Below are 18,883 nucleotides of genomic sequence, written 5' to 3' on the forward strand. Positions count from 1 at the left end.
CAACAATGAGAAGCCCGCGCACCGCAAGGAAGAGTAGACCCACTTGCCTCAACTAGAAAAAGACCGCACGCAGCAATGAAGACCCAGTGCAGCCAAAAAATAATTAAAAAAAAAAAATCTCAAAATGAATTTTCATGATCAGGGATTTAAAGCTCTCCCTTCCTCCCTGAAAATAAGTGATGCTAAAATTTAAGTCTGTAAAAATTAAGTCACAGTGGAGCTTTAATTAGTGCATAATGTTCTGCTCAGAATGCAGTGACCAGACCACGTGAGGTCTACTTGAAGGTAAAGAGCAAACCAAACAAAAAGAGAACTGTACTACAGCTTTATGATAGCCGGCAAATCACGGAGCTTCTAGCCCTCAGATCTGGCTTGGTGCCAATCTAAATTCATCTTTTAAATAAGCTAGTCAAAAGCATTAAAAGTTTAAGCCTTATTCTGTAAAAGATTTTCATTGCTAAAGAAGGCTCTACATAAAAGTTTAAAATTAACCTTCTATGACATTGGACTCTAAAAGTGCCTACTAAATAAGCCTCACAGTAGATAAAAATCTCCTTAAATAAAGCTAAGCAGAGTCACAAAGAACTCAGGAATTTGTGGTAGCTGATACCATCTCTCCTGCAATTGGTTCTAACATTTACATTTCCTAAAGAGAAAATATCCATAAATAATGTGTCTGTCACAATTGGAAATTTATTACTTAAATACTATGTCCCGTTTGATAGTCTTTTCTTTCAACATACTCGATCAATTAAAACTGGAACAGAGACACCCAAATTCTAATTAAGGACTTTCCTTTAACTATTATTCACCATGCATTTATTTCACAAAGGAAAAAACAAAAAACCAGTCTCCAGTCCTTCTCAATGGGTAAACAGTACTAACTCTTCTTGATCTCATTTCTTTACAACTTCCTGCACATCAATGTTAAAGGTATTAACTCAAATACTTGAGAGAAATACTCCATCATGGACAAGTTTTTATTAGCGACAAAACGCAGTATTTTTTGCTTTTAGTATATAAATATCAGAAAAAACTTAGAGTCCGGTCCTATCTACCAGAAGGGTTACTAAACCCCAAAGAGAAAAGGGCTGCAGACCAGAATGAGGTGAGCTTTGGGTAACCTGTGACAGAGCTGTCTGAGGTTAGGAGGGCAGGGATGGGCTCTGATCTGAACAGAGAGACCGCCAAGATCAGGGAGCTCTGCCTCTCCTTACAAGGAGAGAACGACTAAGTCCCTGAGAAGGGAACAGGCTTGCACAGTGAGGAAGTTGTCACAGTGAGGGATGTTTGAGACCCAAAGCAGGTGAGACAGATGGTAGAAGACAGGGACTTGTGGCCTGGGTAGCAGCTTTGACTGCAGTTAAAAGGTTCAGTAGAGATCCGAAGGGATGCTAACCAAACTCGCCGCAGCCTTGCGATGAAGTAAGAAAGGGAATGGAAGGGGACCACGATTTGAGGTTCTAGTTCTAGGCAATAAGAACGTCTGTTTCTAAAAACATATACACTTTACACTTGAAATATTTTAGGCCTAGGGGTAAACTAGAGGACTTATTCATTCTTTCAAATCTTTTATTGGACACTCAATATATGTTTGATTCATTGCTAGACTTGGGATACATTAAGGACAGGAGAGTTCTCTCTGCAAACAATGACACCCCACACCCCAGCCTGCTCCACATCCCCCTCCCCCTCTTCTTCCTCCTCAGTTTAGTCACTGTGAAATGACTTTAGTCAGGGCCAACCTAATACTCATTTGTTCAGGCACTGAACCAACATTTACTGAGCAGTACTTTCCAGGCACTAAGCAAGGCACTGGGGATAAAAATGAGTAAGACACAACCTCTACACACTGAAGGATCTCTTAGTGTAGTGGAGAGGCACACAAATAAAGTTACAACACAATATAACAAGTACTGTAGAGGGAGGCTTGCCCAGAGACAGCCTAACTGGTAGGTGAGTGGCAATGATAGAGTCAAGTTCGAACAGCCTTACGGATACCCTCCTCATGGACACCTCTGAAGATCTTTACAAACCCCATACACCAGCACATATCCATGATAAGCAGAAATAAAACCTAGCTGAGACCACCTTGGATTGTTGGGCTTGAGGTACTCACAAGTTAAGTGACTTCTACTACTGGCCTGAAAGGTAAAATTGAAATTCATGGATTTGTTAATTAGGGATCAGTAAAGACCTTACCCAAAGTAGTCTGGGGTCATCTTAATTACCCAATAAACATCCTTTATTATTTAAGCCTATTTGAGGTAAGTCTTGTAGAAAACATCGTATATATTGTTTAAAATAAATAGGCACCTATTCTACTGTCTATACAGGCCTTAAGACCACAGGGTAATCTATTAATATATAACCAGTGGGATCTGCAGCACCCCAAAACCCAACACTTTAATATATCTGCAGGAAAGCTATGATTGTTCATACCAAGTGGGATAAAAAAGAGCTGTAAAGAGCAACACATCTGTTCAGGTCAGGTTTTACCACCAAATGTGTTAAAAAAAAAAACTTTTGGTTTTCAGATATTTTAGAGTTTTGATTGTAGATATGGGACTGTGAACCTTCTGGAAAAGTATAGGATGATCCTGACAAGTGAAATTGTGCCCCAAAGAGTTAACAGAAGTTGATAACTAAGAGAAAGTCTTGAACTTGTCTTACAGAACAACAGATAAGGGAACAGCTTGTTAAAAAAAACCCTTTGCTCGTAAACTGCTTTCATTGATTAAGTTCGCCTTAGTTTTTTTCTTTCTCTTTTTGCCTCTTCTATAACTGCAGGCCTTCCCAGCTTTCACACAGCCCCAGTTGTTTTAAAGGAACTTGGAGTCTGCTCCCGCCCAGTGTAAGCTGGCTGGGGGCTGCATGGGACAACTGACCCTAAAACTGGGGCTGCACAGATGTTCAGTAAATGGCCTTTTAACATCAGAGGGCCAGAAAACTCTACCCTCAGACCAAGCTAAGCGACTCTAGTTTGAATATGAAGAAGCATGTAACCCAAATGTGCCTATGCAGAACAAGGATTACCTCACCTTTTCTCTGCCTTTAATCACCTTTCTCTATGCCTAAGACCACTCTTGCTTATCCCATAAATACCCCAACCTCCTTGCCTTCAGGGAGGTGGACCTGAGACTTGTTCTTCCATCTCCTCGCTTGGCTGCCTTATGAATAAACTCTTGGCTGTAAACCAACCCGAGTCTCAGTGTTTGGCTTGTGGCATCTTGGGCAAACAGACCTGGTTCAGTAACACAAGTATTATTCTGGTATTTACATATTTAGGCACCATATTAACCTCTGCACATAAATGAGTTCTGAAAGCTAATTTCAAAAAAAAAATCACAGGGGAAAAAGGTTGGGTGCTACCACTTTCAGAAGTTGACTTTATAAAAATTGGCCCTGTTCGTTAAGACAATTCAGGCCAACATAGATGCATGCCCAGGAGTTCCCAATTACTGAGTACTTATGATATGTGTTGCCAAGGGCTTCACATATTTTTTCTCTTAAGTATCCCTGAGCTCTCTTACAGAAGCTATTACTCCCATTTTCAGAAAGGCAAAATGGCTTTCCCACCTAGAGACCTGGCCAGAAGCAGAGCCAGGAACTGATCCAGGTCTTTTAATTCCAGAGTCTATGCTCCTAACCCTAGCCACAATGCCTCCCATTCTGTGCTGCTACTAAGTCAATCTGAAGTAACTTTCTACGGCATTGAAAGCACGTTAAGACCACTGGACTATTGGCCCTCCCACCCCTTTCCTATGGTCGGCCTACAGCCAGCATGTGTGTATGTGCAAGCACACAAAGAAGCACACATTCACACACACAGTAATAGTGTACAATAAAACTCTTTAAAAAGGTTTATTTTGGATATAGCTTTTCAGTGAGAAATCCCAAGAGGAAACAGATGACTGCTCTATACAATGGAGTATGATTCAGCAATAAAAAAATGAAGTACCAAAGTATACCACAACATGGATGAACCTCAAAAACATTCCAAGTGATAGAAGCCAGACACAAAAGATCACACATTGTATGATCCCATTTATATGAAATGTCTAGAGACAGAAAGTAGATTAGTGGTTGCCTAGCATGAGGTGCAGGAGGAAGGGGTGACTGTTAATGGGTATGGGGTTTCTTCTTCAGATAATGAAAACGTTATAAAATTAGCTTATGGTTTTGGCTGTACACTTTCTGTAAATAGTAATAAAAATCATTCAACTGTACATTTTAAACAGGTGAACTTTATGGTACATAAATTATATCTCAATAAAGCTATTTAAAAAAAAAATTAAGTAGGGAATTCCCTGGCAGTCCGGGGGTTAGGACTCTGTGCTTCCACTGCAGGGGGCATGGATTAGACCCCTGGTTGGGGAACTAAGATCCTGCAAGTGGCACAGTGCGGCCCCCAAAAAAGGTGACTGCTTGACTGCTGTCCTGGGCTCCACACTTACCACAAAACTATGGAAAGTAGAGCTCTTTTTAAACCCACAGATAAAAAAGACAAACCAATTGATAATCCCCCAGCTTAACATATCAAGCAACTATACTCATTGTTTCCAAAGATACTGCTAAAGTGACAATTATCAGAATATTCTTAGTAAGCTACTTTTTGAAGGAGGTCAAGAATAAATCCTTCCAGGAATTTGAATTAATGTATTTTAATTCTTTTGTATCTTGAAAATTAAAATATATCAAGATATAGACATATAATGTCCCTTCCCAGTATCCTATCCCTCCCATTTCTGAATATATGATCATGAACTGTAGAGGCAAATGTTAAAGTTTAGTAAGTGTGTGGTAACTATCTACCACAATTTACTCCTTAGATTTCTAGGTATTTCCTATCTAGATACTAGAACATTTTTATTAATTCAAGCTTTTACTACACCTATCACATACATGTTTCTGAACTACCAGCCTCACCTCACACAAAAAAGAAACCAGACTGAGAGAAAACATTTTTATCCAAAACACCACCAATAAAAGAAGATCAAGCAGTAAAGAATTCCAATAATTTTAGCAATTTATATAAAATAGAACACATTTATGCTAACTCATCTTTATTAGCATGACCATGTGGTTCATTTCTACCCAAAGCAACATATGAAGAACTTGTATAAATAAACAGGCTCTCTTTTGTAATGGAATGAGGGAGAAAATAAGGATGTGGTTATGAACACTACTCACTCAGAGAAGTGAGAAAGTAGCAACATTATATTTGCATTTTATGATCCTAAGCAAACACTTTCCCTCACCTCTTCCCAGTGTAACGCTTAAAAACTGGCCTATCCCTCTCACTACGTCTAAACCAGCATCAGAAAACAAACACGATCTGCCATAACGCTAAATGAGCCTTCCTTCCCTTCTAATAGCTGAATTTTTATAAGAAAATGGCAGAATTCAGCTGTTTTAACTGCTAATATTATCTTCTGTGAAAATCCTACTAAAATGAATTTGAATAAGCTAGTACAGTCCTCCCCTAAACAAACTCTAGAGGCAAATGTCCCCCTCCATCCTACATATTTCCTCCTATTACTTCTTTCAAGAATTATTTCCTGGGGACTTCCCTGGTGGCACAGTGGTTAAGAATCCACCTGCCAATGCAGGGGATACAGGTTTGGGCCCTAGTCCGGGAAGATCCCACATGCCACGGAGCAACTAAGCCCGTGCGCCACAACTACTGAGCCTGTACTCTAGAGCCCAAGAGCCACAACTACTGAGCCCGTGTGTCACGACTACTGAAGCCCGTAAACCTGGAGCCCGTGCTCCACAACAAGAGAAACCACTGCAATGAGAAGCCCGCGCACCACAACAAAGAGTAGCTCCCACTCGCCGCAGCTAGAGAAAGCTCACATGCAGCAACAAAGACCCAACACAGCCAAAACTTAAAATTAATTTTTTAAAAAAAGAATTAACTCTATGCTACTCAGTTTACTTTTTTGTTCTACATCTGCATACAATTCCAGTACTATTTACCTGCATAGTGCTTTGCAAAGGCCCATAATTTTGAAGTGTTTATGTTCCCTCAACAAAATTAGAAACTACTTAAGAAGAAAATCCACGTGTTCCAATTCTTTTTTTTTTTTTTTTTTAATTTACTTTATTTAAGTAATTTATTTTTGGCTGTGTTGGGTCTTCGTTACTGCATGCTGTCTTTTCTCTAGTAGCGGCGAGCGGGGCTACTCTTCGTTGCAGAGCATGGGCTCTAGGCACGTAGCAGAGCATGGGCTCTAGGCGCATGGGCTTCAGTAGTTGTGGCACATAGGCTCAGTAGTTGTGGCCCACGGGCTCTAGAGCGCAGGCTCAGTAGTTGTGGCGCACGGGCTTAGTTGCTCCACAGCATGTGGGATCTTCCTGGACCAGGGATCAAACCCGTGTTCCCTGCATTGGCAGGCGGATTCTTCTTCTTTTTTTTTTCTTTAAAATAGATCTTTATTGGAGTATAATTGTTTCACAATACTGTGCTAGCCTCTGTTGCACAACAAAGCGAATCAGCCACGTGCATACACACGTTCCCACATCCCCTCCCTCCTGAGCCTCCCTCCCACCCTCCCTATCCCACCCCTCTAGGTCATCTCAAAGCACCGTGCTGATCTCCTTGTGCTATGCTGCTGCTTCCCACCAGCCAACTATTTTACATTCGGTAGTGTATATATGTGGATGCTACTCTCACTTTGCCCCAGCTTCATCCTCCCACCCCATGTCCTTAAGTCCATTTTCTATGTCTACGTCTTTATTCCTGCCCTGCAACTAGGTTCATCAGTACATTTTTTTAATATATATTCCATATGTATGTGTTAGCATACGGTATTTGTTTTTCTCTTTCTGACTTACTTCACTCTGTATGACAGACTCTTGGTCTATCCACTTCACTACAAATAACTCAATTTCGTTTCTTTTTATGGTTGAGTAATATTCCATTGTATATATATGCCACATCTTCTTTACCCATTCATCTGGCGGGCAGATTCTTTACCACTGTGCCACCAGGGAAGACCCCTCCAATTCTTTTACACAAAGTTAAGTACACACAGGCAGCCCCAATACTTAAACAGTCAATTTACCCTCTGGAGACATGAAAAAGTTCCAAAGATAATGTCCTCATTCACAAAATAATTCAGATGCATCCCCATCGGTTCACTCATTCGTTCATCACACTTTGAGACAGCACCAGCTGTGCAAACTCTCCAGTCACTAACCCTGCTCAAAAATGCCCATGACTCCTCATTGCCTACCAAACATTCAAAACACAATTTCTCATACATTCACTTTCCAGGTTCTCCCAAACATTCCTCATGCCTTTGCGTACACTTCTATCCCCTCAGCAGGAACGCTGTCTACACCACAGTCAGCACTCCCCCCAACCCCCATCTCTACATGTCAATTATTAGGTCTCTGTAGTGTTTAGACACTATGAGAGGTCCCTGTATATAAAGACTTTCTAGTTTGAATATGTGAATAAAACTTTAGCCCCCATCAGTCACAACCACCATCACCTCAGTCTAGCAGGAAGATATTGGTTTGTACACAACTCATTGTAATACTGTACAACACAGTAAGTACATGGTAAGCTAATAACCTACAGTAAGTAGGCCATACCTAAGGGATGTAAAAAAATCAACATATTGTGGATGCACCCTACCAGAAAATCTATTTGGGATGTACAGGGGTAGAAAAAAGTGAATCAAAGAAATTTAATTTTTTTTCAATGATGAAAATTAGTTTCGCCTACTGGATCGAGTTCTGAATGCAGGGCTTTGCTTTTTTTAGCAAAAAAATATACCTTTGTTTTTATATATATACAGCAGGTTCTTATTAGTTATCCAAAAAATACCTTCTTAATGAAATGAACTTGTAGGCATTTCAGGGCAATGAGAAAAAGGGCCAACTTGTGGCACCAGGGCTGCGAAGGGTGCAGAATGGTTGAGATGACAGAAGAACGCCTGGATCCTCAGTTCTCCCAGTTTCAGGATCCTCAATCCCTATGCTGATTGGTTTTGGCTTCCTCGTAGCTGATGAGGTCCTTCCCTTTCCCATGTTTCTTGGTGCTTTCTCCCCCTTCCCATGTCTCCGTCATCCATTCCCAGTGTTTACTGGCTCCCCTCTCAGTGTTGATCTTAATGCCACCACATCTGCCCCTCTCCTCTAATGTCCCATGAAAGTGAGACGTATGATAGACAAAAAATTTCTAACTTCTGAATCCCTTCTCTAATCTAGTGCCTTCCCTGGGCTAGAGGACAACCCTCTCCATACTTCACATGCCAAGAACAAACAAGTTTGTTTTTCATAAAATCAGGCATTTTTCACTCTAATTCTATTTATTTTTTTAATGAAAAAAAAACTTTATTATGGGATAAAGAAAATCTTTTATCATTTTAAATAATAAAATTTAAAGCATTAAAAAAAATGCCCATAAAGAAATATTTTGGTTTGGGAAAGAACATAGTGTTCCTTAGTCCAAGACAAATTAGGTTGTTTTATTTTCTTTAATCTTATTGGAGTACAGCTGACTTACAACTATTTTTTTTTAAGAGTAGATAATACATGTATACTGTGCAAAACTCTAGAGGCACAAAGGAGTATGAAGAGAAAAGTGAAGTGAGGTGAATGCCGTCCTCCTCCCCAGAGACAATCAGTATCATCTGTTTACCATTACTAAAACAAGATAGTTTTCCACAGAAACAGAGTAGCTCAGCCAAATTCTGCTTCAGGGCTTGTTTTTCTGTGGAGAAGAGGCGATCTATGAACCAGACATGTATGTGTAATGTGCCTATGTGAAAACACAACATGAGTTCTAAAGAACACAATCTTTCCAGAAGACTGTAGACACAACTTGGGATACAGTATGGTATTGTGAACAGAAAGGACATGGCTTCTGGCTCTTCAGAGAACTGTGTCCACATACCAGCTCTGACATTAGGCATCTTGGGAAATGTTACTTAACCTGTGAACTTTAGCTTTCTTGTCCATAAAATAAGAATAGATTCTTGTGATGATTAAATTAAAACATGTTAAATGCTTTGATTTCTCCATGCCTTTACCCTTGCTTTTAGCTTCCCTTGTGGAATGTTTTCATTTAACTGCATCTAGAATATTTTTTATTTTAATGTATACCCAAATATCTAAAGAAAAAAATGAGTGAAAACCGCAAGATAAGAGGCTTCCATTTACAGAATCAAAGACTAACAATTACCTTTTGTTCTTCTCTTTCTGTTGCATGGTGACACTTTTCAATTCTCCAATGCCTTAAGAAATCTCGAAGATATCCAAAGAGAGTGAGGACACCATACCCCACATAAGTAAGCACAGCAACCAGCATTGGCGTCTCTTCAAAACCTTCATTAAACGGTCTTTTATATAGTCCTCCATTTTGTGTAACATGATGTATCTAAAAGGGAGGTTAAAAATGTTTCTTTCAGTCATGGTAAGAAAAAGAGTGCTACTTAAAATCTGAGTCCTTACAGATTTGCATACCTTCAGAATTCTCTAAGTAATCGTCAACCCCCCCCCCCACCACTACCAAACATCTGCTAAGTTCTAAGCGGGGCCTAATTTTTTTCCGTGGAAATAAGTTTTAAGTTATACATACTTCAGATGAACAGCAAAGAAAAGCAAGGGGAGAAGGACTGTGTAAGAACAACGCTTAACACTGTTTTCTATCACTTGATTTTCTGCAAGAGATCCCAAAATGCTATGCTTAGAGAATGCATAATTTTCTTTGTCCTAATGAAGAAAATAAAAAATATAAATCAACAAAGAGAAAGCCTATCCTGAAAATAGTATATTAGTTTACAAATAATCGAAAGTCAATTCAGTTTTAGAATAAAATAAAATATTTGTAAATGTTTTACTGCTAAATATTCTTAAAGCCACCAAACCACAGCATTTCAAATAATTATTAGCACTAGGCATCTATGGAAACACATAGTTTATACTAGCCTTTGTTGTCAGTGGTAACACAAATAAATTATTCACAAAAATAAAATGCTTACATTAAGCGATCTAGCACCGTATAACGCAGGAAGGAAGTGAAATCCAACACAAGGGGAAAAACTGTTGGAGCGATCACTAACAGCCCTGAAATCATTCTGTCCTCCTTCATCTCGACCAAGTGACCTTTTCCCAACATAAGATTATCCCTAGTTTCCTCTTTAGGGATATCCAAATTTTAACATACAAACACCAAGGTACTGTACTTTGATCTCATAGCTGAAAGCTGTTTACTCTTTGGTCAATTTTAATGGAAATGTTGTTTTACAGAAAAATTCCACTAAAGTAGTTTGTGTGTCAACTTTAATGTTAACTCTGAAACAACTGATTGCTGTGAGGATGGTCAATCACAATTTACCAGGAACATATTTTCTACTGAGCACTGTACTAGAGTTAAGAAGAATTCCAAAGGAATAAAAGATTCTTTCTTGGCCTCTCAGGCAACCTGATCGAAGAGCTAAATATTCATTTGGGAAAGCTACTAGAATGCTACAAGTTAGAAGAGTTTGGAAACAAATTACTGTATTTGACAAAGGAAAGACATTTGGATAGGCATGATACATGAAATCTGTTGGTAATGATTCAATTTGATGGCCTAAAGAACCTCCGAAAACTATTCATAAAACTGGCTTAGGTCTTCATCAATAGCTTCCCCAGTGGTGGAATTCTGTGCTAACATTTACTGCTTAAACTTTCATGCAGGAGCAAAGCTGTAATGTGTTTAGAACAGAACAGCTAAAAATGAACCAATATCTGAATATAGAAAATTGTTTAAAATTAGTAATAACATGTAAGCAAGCAATTAACCTGGAAAAAGCAAAATCAAGAGCACTTAAAACACAAGAAAAATAACATTCTGATTATCTTGTTTTTTAATAAATTTATTTATTTTATTTATTTATTTTGGGCTGCATTGGGTCTTCCCTGCGGTGTGCAGCCTTCTCATCGCGGTGGCTTCTCTTGTTGCCGAGCGCGGGCTCTAAGCATGAGGGCTTCAGTAGCTGTGGCACGTAGGCTCAGTAGTTGTGGCTCACGGGCTCTAGAGTGCAGGCTCAGTAGTTGTGCCACGTGGGCTTAGCTGCTCTGTGGCATGTGGGATTTTCCCGGACCAGGGCTTGAACCCATGTCCCCTGCACTGGCAGGTGGATTCTTAACCACTGCGCCTCCAGGGAAGCCCCTGATTATCTTTTTAAAAAACTATATCTAAAAATACTTTGCCATAAGAACACACCAGTACCCAACTCACTGTAACTCTGAAATTGTTTACACTATTTTCTCTCAACTGAATATACTAGTAAAAAGTAAGGCAATTTTCAGAGCTCCTAAGTCTCTAACAAATGTGTGGCAGATTTATATGCCAGGAATGCTGTGGGTGGATCTCTTTAAAAAGAGATCCACCTTTATTTCAGACACACCCAAACCAGCAAGACCAAGTATATTTATACAGTTGGTTGGACTGACTAGGAAGGAGAAAGTTAAATCATTAGTTTGCTTTTAAATATTGTGTGATTCTACCATAGCCTCACTTAATAAAATTAAATGCATTTTAAGGAACTGAGATTCAACTATGAAGTAACTTTTACAATGTGGCCTCAAAGCACAGTTCACTATGGTCATTCACAGAGTCAGAATGGACAGGCCAACTGACATGCAAACTTCTGACAGGTGAAAAAGTCTTAGAGAAAACAAAATTACGTGACCTTCAAATGCAGATGCTAAATGCTATCTCTGACACGATTCAAACAAAAATAATGGTATTACCATCTTATACGTGTATAATATTCTACAAGGGAAAGCACCAGGCTTATTTTGTTCACTGCACAACTAGCACTCAGGATAGTATTTATTAAGTGCTAACAAATAATAAGTACTCGATAATGTTTCCTTTTGGGAATTCCATGGCAGTCCAGTGGTTAGAGTCTGAGATTTCACTGCCAAGGGCATGGGTTTGGTCCCTGGTTGGGGAACTAAGATCCTGCAAGCTGCGTGGAGTGGCCAAAAAAAAAAACAAAAACAAAGGAAAAATAGTAACGTTTCCTTTAATTACTATTAGTATTACAGAAAGTGGCACCTTATAGGAGCTCAGCAAGTATTTGTAAATGAAAATACACATTATGCTCTTTGCTCTGTCATAGAAGGGGTTAACTTATGATGATTATATAATTAATATTAGAACATTTCTAGAACCCATATCTGATACCTTCTAGTCTCAACTGGACTGGAGATCAAGTTCACTCTAAACAAACACAGGCTACAAACCCTTACAGAATATTTCATATTCCGGATTCACCATGCAAGAGGGCTCTTAAGAGGCCTTTCAGTCACTCTAACTTGAGAATTACACTGTCGACAAGGCAATCAAGAAAAATATTAGCATATCACTCCCTCCAGGTCAAAAAATTTCACATTAAGCAGACAAGAGTGTGACACTCTGTATTCTTATTCAAGAGAAGTTTAAGAACACCAATGAATACCAAGACACATTTGCCTGAACAGTAATATTTTTTCTAGAAAATGAAGAAGGAAAAAAAAAAAGGCAAAGGAAGAAATTTTTTTAAAGTCGACTAAGCACACACCATAAAACATGACTTTTAGGAGGGCCATGGGCAGAATGTTAGAGGCTGAGTGTTTGTGTCTCTAACCCCATTCATATGTTAAAGCCCTAAAACCCCAGTGTGAAGGTGTTTGAAGGTTGGGCCTTTGGGAGATAATTATGTTTAGGTGATGAGGGTGGGACCCTCTCCATGTGATTAGTGCTCTAATAAGAAGAGAAGGCAGAGATCTCCACTGAGGAAAGGCCATGTGAGCATACTATGAGAAAGTGGCTGTCTACAAGCCAGGAAGAGGGTCCTCGCAAAGAACTGAACCTGCCAGCACCTCTGATCTTGGACTTACCAGCCTCCAGAATCGTGAGAAATAAATATCTGTTGTTTAAGCCACCCCATCTATGGTATTTTGTTATAGCAGCCTGAACTAAGACAGAGGTAAAGAGACATAATGCACATAACCTACCCTCAACTGGTTCAGGAGAAAATAAGTGTGAGTGTGTGTGTGTGTGTGTGTGTGTGTGTGTGTGGAGAGAGAATGATGGAGAATTTCTTCATGAACCATTTGTGAGTCAGTTGCAGTTATACTGTACCTTTATCTTTTAATACTTCAGTGCATATTTCTAAAAACAAAGATATTCTTTTACATAACTATAGAACAATTATCAAAATCAGGAAATTGCTAGAATACTAATACGTACTTTATTTAGATTCCGCTAATCGTCCTAAGAGTGTCCTTTGCAGCAAAAGAAAGTCCTGGAAAATGTATTGTATTCTCTCTTTAGTTTCAGAAAAGAAAAAAAAGGGGGTTTTCATTACTCTGTAAAATGACTTAGAAGGAATAATCCTGAGCAGGGGTTTCGAGAATCCCATGAAAGGACACAAAGTAACTATGCAATTTTGGGGAAGTAATTATTGGAAAACAGAAGCTTACATTTCTGACATAGATACAAAATCACATAAGCATGATTTTTTAAAGCAAATAAACACATTCCCGCTTAATGTGACAGCAGGATGACAGAACCTGCCTATCACAACAGAACCTGCCCACCTGGTAGACAGCTTGGGACATTATTTAAAAAATTAATGTCCAATATGAACCACCCGTTATGCATGAGCAATCAAAGGACTGTTATGTCTTTTCCTTTAAATGAACCCTCTTCATTTCCAGTGATACGCTGTGTTGTTCCTTAAAATAAGTTCTGCTGAAATGGTTCTTTATTGGAATTTTACTGAAAATATACTAGCCTCTCACTACTGCCTACCACACTTACTAGAGAAAATAGTTTGGAGCTTTATGCCCATCACACAAGCTGTGCCACACTCTGAACATATATATTTCCAGAAGTGTCTTCATTTTCTTGGCAGGCAAATTTTGAAAAGTAGGGAGTCCACATTTTATCTTGCAATCAGGGTAAGTTCCCGAATTTCTGTTGGTAAGTAACTCATATGGAATGGACTAAGGAGAGCTTCCAAAGCCAGCTGTGAAACAAACCTATATTTTGACATTACCATATTCCTACTGAAAACTCAAAAATGCAGACCTCCAAGTATATATGCACTGCAGGATTTCAGTCAGTGTCATCCTGTGCACTCTGGGCAGTGATGTTCTGCACAGGAGTTATTATTTTCACTTGCCACTCACAGCTCTGTAGCACTTCCCTATCTCTAGATAAGCATCAGGGTATGACAGACGGATGTAATAGGAGATTGGCGTACCAGTGCAGCTCTGCCACAAATTCCGCATCTTCTTCTGAGCTCTATTCCACATCTAACATGTTCGAGGCCTGTAACACCGTACCCTCCACTCAGGCTTTGTAGTTGACATGAACTGGAAAGACAACCCAGCTTGCATCAGTCTCCCTTCTCTGGGAATACTCCCTTATACCAGGGGTGGGTCCCTGGTGGTCACATCTGTGCAATATGACCGATTTCCTGGGTCATAACTGACTGGCACAGCAGTAGGCACCTATGCCAAAATGAACCCAACAACCCTCTCTCGTGGGGATTTAAAATTTCAGTGGGGAAGGAGTCTGAAGGACACTGGACTGCCAACGTCCTGGAGAAAAGGTCCATAAATTCCTGTTGCCAAGGTGTCAAGCGCTGTGTTATTTCCTGCCATTTTACCTTTTCTGAGTTGTTCATCAATTCCTCCCTACTTTTTCCTTTTCTTTTGTTGTATACCTATCATCCTTGCAACAAATCACCTTTTTGTTTAGCTAGAGTCAGTTGCTATCAACTGAAAGAAATTTAACAGATACAGAGTCTATGTTAAAATTCTTAGAACTTCTTTTCTGCACTTACTGAACAGGTTTTTATATGTTGGCATAGCCTGCAAACTTTTACGTCTTTAGCAAATTTTAAAAAATGGCTCCCCACTTTGTCAATTTTGTGCATTTGGAATATTGTTGACTGTCTTATCTAGGATAAGGGATACCTGGTTCAAAATCCTAAGTACTTACTTCCCTATATTAAGGGACATCAGATTCTAATTGCCTGCTATAACTAACCTCTTCCCAGGTTCTCAATAATACCCATGAAGATAGAGCCAAAAGAGAAAAAAAGTCAGAACTAGTATTTTTTTTTAAAAAAAGGGCAATAAAAGGCCTCAAATCAAAATTCAGACAGTATCTGTCTGCTAAGTTCATCTAACTACAAAGAACATGCTCATAACCGTTAAACAAGACTAACTTTTCACAGTAGAAAAGTCACAAACTAAAGGGCAAGTAATAGACTATTTAATATAAGATTTTTTTTTTTTTTGCAGTACGCGGGCCTCTCACTGTTGTGGCCTCTCCCGTTGCGGAGCACAGGCTCCGTACGCACAGGCTCATCGGCCATGGCTCACGGGCCCAGCCGCTCCGCGGCATGTGGGATCTTCCCGGACCGGGGCACGAACCCGTGTCCCCTGCATCGGCAGGCGGACTCTCAACCACTGCGCCACCAGGGAAGTCTTAATACAAGATTTTAAGGGAACTGGAAGTGGAGCCTGGGAGCCTTGACATTAGGAATGAAGTCGAACCTGGATCTGGAGCCGGGTGGAACCAAGTCAGTCAGCCCCACCTGTGCTGCCATTTGGGGAGCCTCAGCCTGTCCACCCAGGGTGTCATCAATCTGGCTGTGGTAGGCAACCAGGACCCACAGCCCCACCCCCTGTGGAGCCTCCAGTGGCCCAGTGCCAGGCTATGGGCAAACCCCTCCCCCAGGTGTTTCAAGAGTCCCACCTTCTCCAGGGGCACCTCCAGCCTCAACAGCACAGGGCCCTTGTGGCCAGACAGCATATGGCCAGTTTGGCCAAGGAGAGGTACAGAATGGGCCAAGCTCCACTGTTCAGGTGCAGAGGCTCCCTGGGTCTCAGCCATTTGGATTAGTCCCACTGGCTCCCGTGGTCAGCCAGCCAGCTGTGCTTCAGCCCTATGGCCCTCCCCTGACAAGTACAAAGGTGACTGCTCAGCTGGCCAGAATGCAGATCAGTGGTGCTGTGGCCCCAGCGCCTCCCGCTCCGGGTCTAGCCTATGGTCCGCCAACACCACTTGCCTCAGCCTCAGGAAGTTTCCCTAACACCGGTCTGCATGGCTCCTACCCTCAGGGCCAAGCTCCTCCCCTTAGCCAGGCCCAGGGTCATCCTGGGGCCCAGCCTTCCCAGCAATCTGTCCCACCACAGGCCTCCAGCTTCATACCCCAGCTTCAGGGGGTCCTTGAATGCCTTTGATGACTGGTCCACTCCTGCCTGCACAGAGTTTTGGGGGGCCCCCAGGGAGCGAGCCCAACCATGTGTCCTCACCTCCCCAAGCTCTGCCCTCTGGCACCCAAATGACTGGGCTCCCAGGACCACCACCACCTATGCACTCCTCCCAGCAGCCAGGCTACCAGTTGCAACAAAATGGTTCCTTTGGACCAGCCCAGGGCCCTCAGCCCAATTACGGAAGTCCCTACCCAGGAGCAGACACTTTGGGCAGCCAGCCAGGAACACCTCAACTATTGCCTCCTAAGTGCCTGTACCCTGATGCCATCCCGAGCCCTATTCAGGTTGTTGAGGATGACAGGAACAACCAGGGTTCAGAGCCAATGGTTACTGGTGTATGGGGCCAGGTGCCACCCTTGGTCAACACCAACTTCCTGGTGAAAGACCAAGGGAATGCAAGTCCCCGATATATCTGATGCACATCCTATAATATCCCTTGCACATCTGCAGTGTCTAGCAGGCTCAGGAGCCCCTGGCAGCTGTCATCAAGCTGCTGGCAAGCCTGCCCCCAGAGGAGGCTTCACCATATATCGCTGACCACGGGGAACCTGGCCCTTCGCGCTGCAATTGCTGCAAAGCATACATGTGCCCCTTCATGCAGTTCATTGAGGGAGGGAGGCGTTTCCAGTGCTGCTTTTGCAGCTGTATCAGTGATGTTCCCCCCCCAGTATTTTCAACATCCGGATCGTACTGGCAAATGTGTGGATGCTTATGACTGTCCTGAGCTATCCCTGGGCTCTTATGAATTCTTGGCCACTGCAGATTACTGCAAGAACAGTAAGTTCCCCAGCCCTTCTGCCTTATCTTCATGACTGATGTCTCCTACAATGGCGTCAGGAGTGGTCTTGTTAGGCTCCTCTGTGAGGAGCTCAAGTCACTGTTAGACTTTCTGCCTAGGGAGGGCAGGGCAGAAAAGTCAGCAATTCACGTTGGCTTTGTCACCTATAGTAAGGTGCTCTGCTTCTACAATGTGAAGAAGCTCATTGGCCCAGCCACAGATGATGGTTGTATCTGATGTGGGTGACATGTTTGTGCCACTGCTGGATGGCTTCCTGGTCAACGTCAATGAGTCTCGGGCAGTCATCACCGGCTTATTGGATCAGATTCCAGAAACATTTGCAGACACAAGGGAGACGGAGACAGTATTTGCTCCTGCTATCCAGGCTGGCGTGGAGGCTCTGAAGGCTGCTGGGTGTGCAGGGAAGCTATTTCTGTTCCACACCTCCCTGCCCATCGCAGAGGTCCCAGGGAAACTGAAGAACAGAGACGACAGGAAGTTGATCAACACAGACAAGGAGGAGACTCTGTTACAGCCTCAGACAGGTGCCTATCAGACACTGGCCAAAGAGTGTGTGGCCCAAGGCTGCTGTGTAGACCTCTTCCTCTTCCCCAGCCAGTATGTGGAAGTGGCCATGCTCTCTGTCATACCCCAGCTAAGTGGTGGCTCTGTCTATAAATATGCTTGCTTTCAGGTGGAGAATGACCAGGAATGGCTCCTCAGTGACCTGGTCAGAATATACAGGTCACTGGCTTTGATGCTGTAAAGAGGGTCCTGACAAGCACTGGTATCCGTGCTGTAGATTTCTTTGGGGCTTTCTACATGAGCAACACAAAAGACGTGGAGCTGGCTGGGCTGGATGGGGACGAGACGGTGACTGCGGAGTTCAAGCACAGCGACCGGCTCAGTGAAGAGAGTGGAGCCCTCCTGCAGTGTGCCCTGCTCTACACCAGCTGCGCAGGGCAGTGATGGCTCCGCATCCACAACCTGGCTCTCAACTGCTGCATCCAGCTGGCTGATCTGTACTGAAACTGTGAGACTGACGTGCTCATCAACTACATGGCCAAGTCTGCACACCGGGGCCTCCTGAACAGCCCTGTGAAAATTATTTGTGACCCTCTCATCACTCAGTGTGCCCAGATCTTGGCCTGTTACAGAAAGAACTGTGCCAGCCCCTGCTCTGTGGGACAGTTGATCCTTCTTGAGTACATGAAGCTACTCCCAGTTTACCTGAACTCTTTGTTGAAGAGTGACGTCCTGCAGCCTGGAGCTGAAGTCACTACTGATGACCGCGCCTGTGTCCAACAGCTAGTTACCTCCACGGACATGGCTGAGACCAACGTCTTCTTCTATCCTCAGGTCCTACCATTAACCAAGTCTCCCCATTGAGAATACCACTGAACCACAGGCAGTTCGAGCATCTGAAGAGCATCTAAACAATGGGGATATATATTGGGTTGGCCAAAAAGTTCGTTCGTTTTTCATAACATCTTATAGAAAAACCTGAACAAACTTTCTGGCCAACCCAATATTTGCTGGAGAATAGGCTCAACCTCTTCCTCTGCGTGGGAACAAGTGTCCAGCAGGGTGCTGTCCAGAGCCTCTTCAGCGTCTCCTCCTTCAGTCAGATCACCAGTGGCTGGAGCGTTCTGCCAGTTCTGTATAATCTGCTGTCCAAGGTGCGAGGCCTCATTGATAGTTTGAGGGCACAGAGATGACGGTACCTGAAGCTTATCATGGTGAAATAAGAGGACAAGCTGGAGATGCTATTCAAACACTTCCCAGTAGAAGACAAGAGCCTGAGCGGGGGAGAATCCG

General features: G+C 42.1%; 1 protein-coding gene and 1 pseudogene across 1 annotated transcript in view; one reads left to right on the forward strand and one right to left on the reverse strand.

The window, feature by feature from the left end:
- SPTLC2 (serine palmitoyltransferase long chain base subunit 2) overlaps window positions 1-18,883 on the reverse strand; it is a 109,853-nt gene that overhangs the window by 74,410 nt on the left and 16,560 nt on the right. The window contains exon 2 of the mRNA XM_029237523.1: window positions 9,200-9,394. Within this exon, the coding sequence (XP_029093356.1) occupies window positions 9,200-9,394 (195 nt within the window). The remainder of the gene's footprint in view (window positions 1-9,199; window positions 9,395-18,883) is intronic.
- LOC114905075 overlaps window positions 15,991-18,883 on the forward strand; it is a 3,073-nt pseudogene continuing 180 nt past the window's right edge.

This window comes from Monodon monoceros, unplaced genomic scaffold (genome assembly GCF_005190385.1).
Source record: "Monodon monoceros isolate NGI ecotype Baffin Bay Population unplaced genomic scaffold, NGI_Narwhal_1 Super_Scaffold_21, whole genome shotgun sequence".
Classification (NCBI taxonomy): Eukaryota; Metazoa; Chordata; class Mammalia; order Artiodactyla; family Monodontidae; genus Monodon; species Monodon monoceros.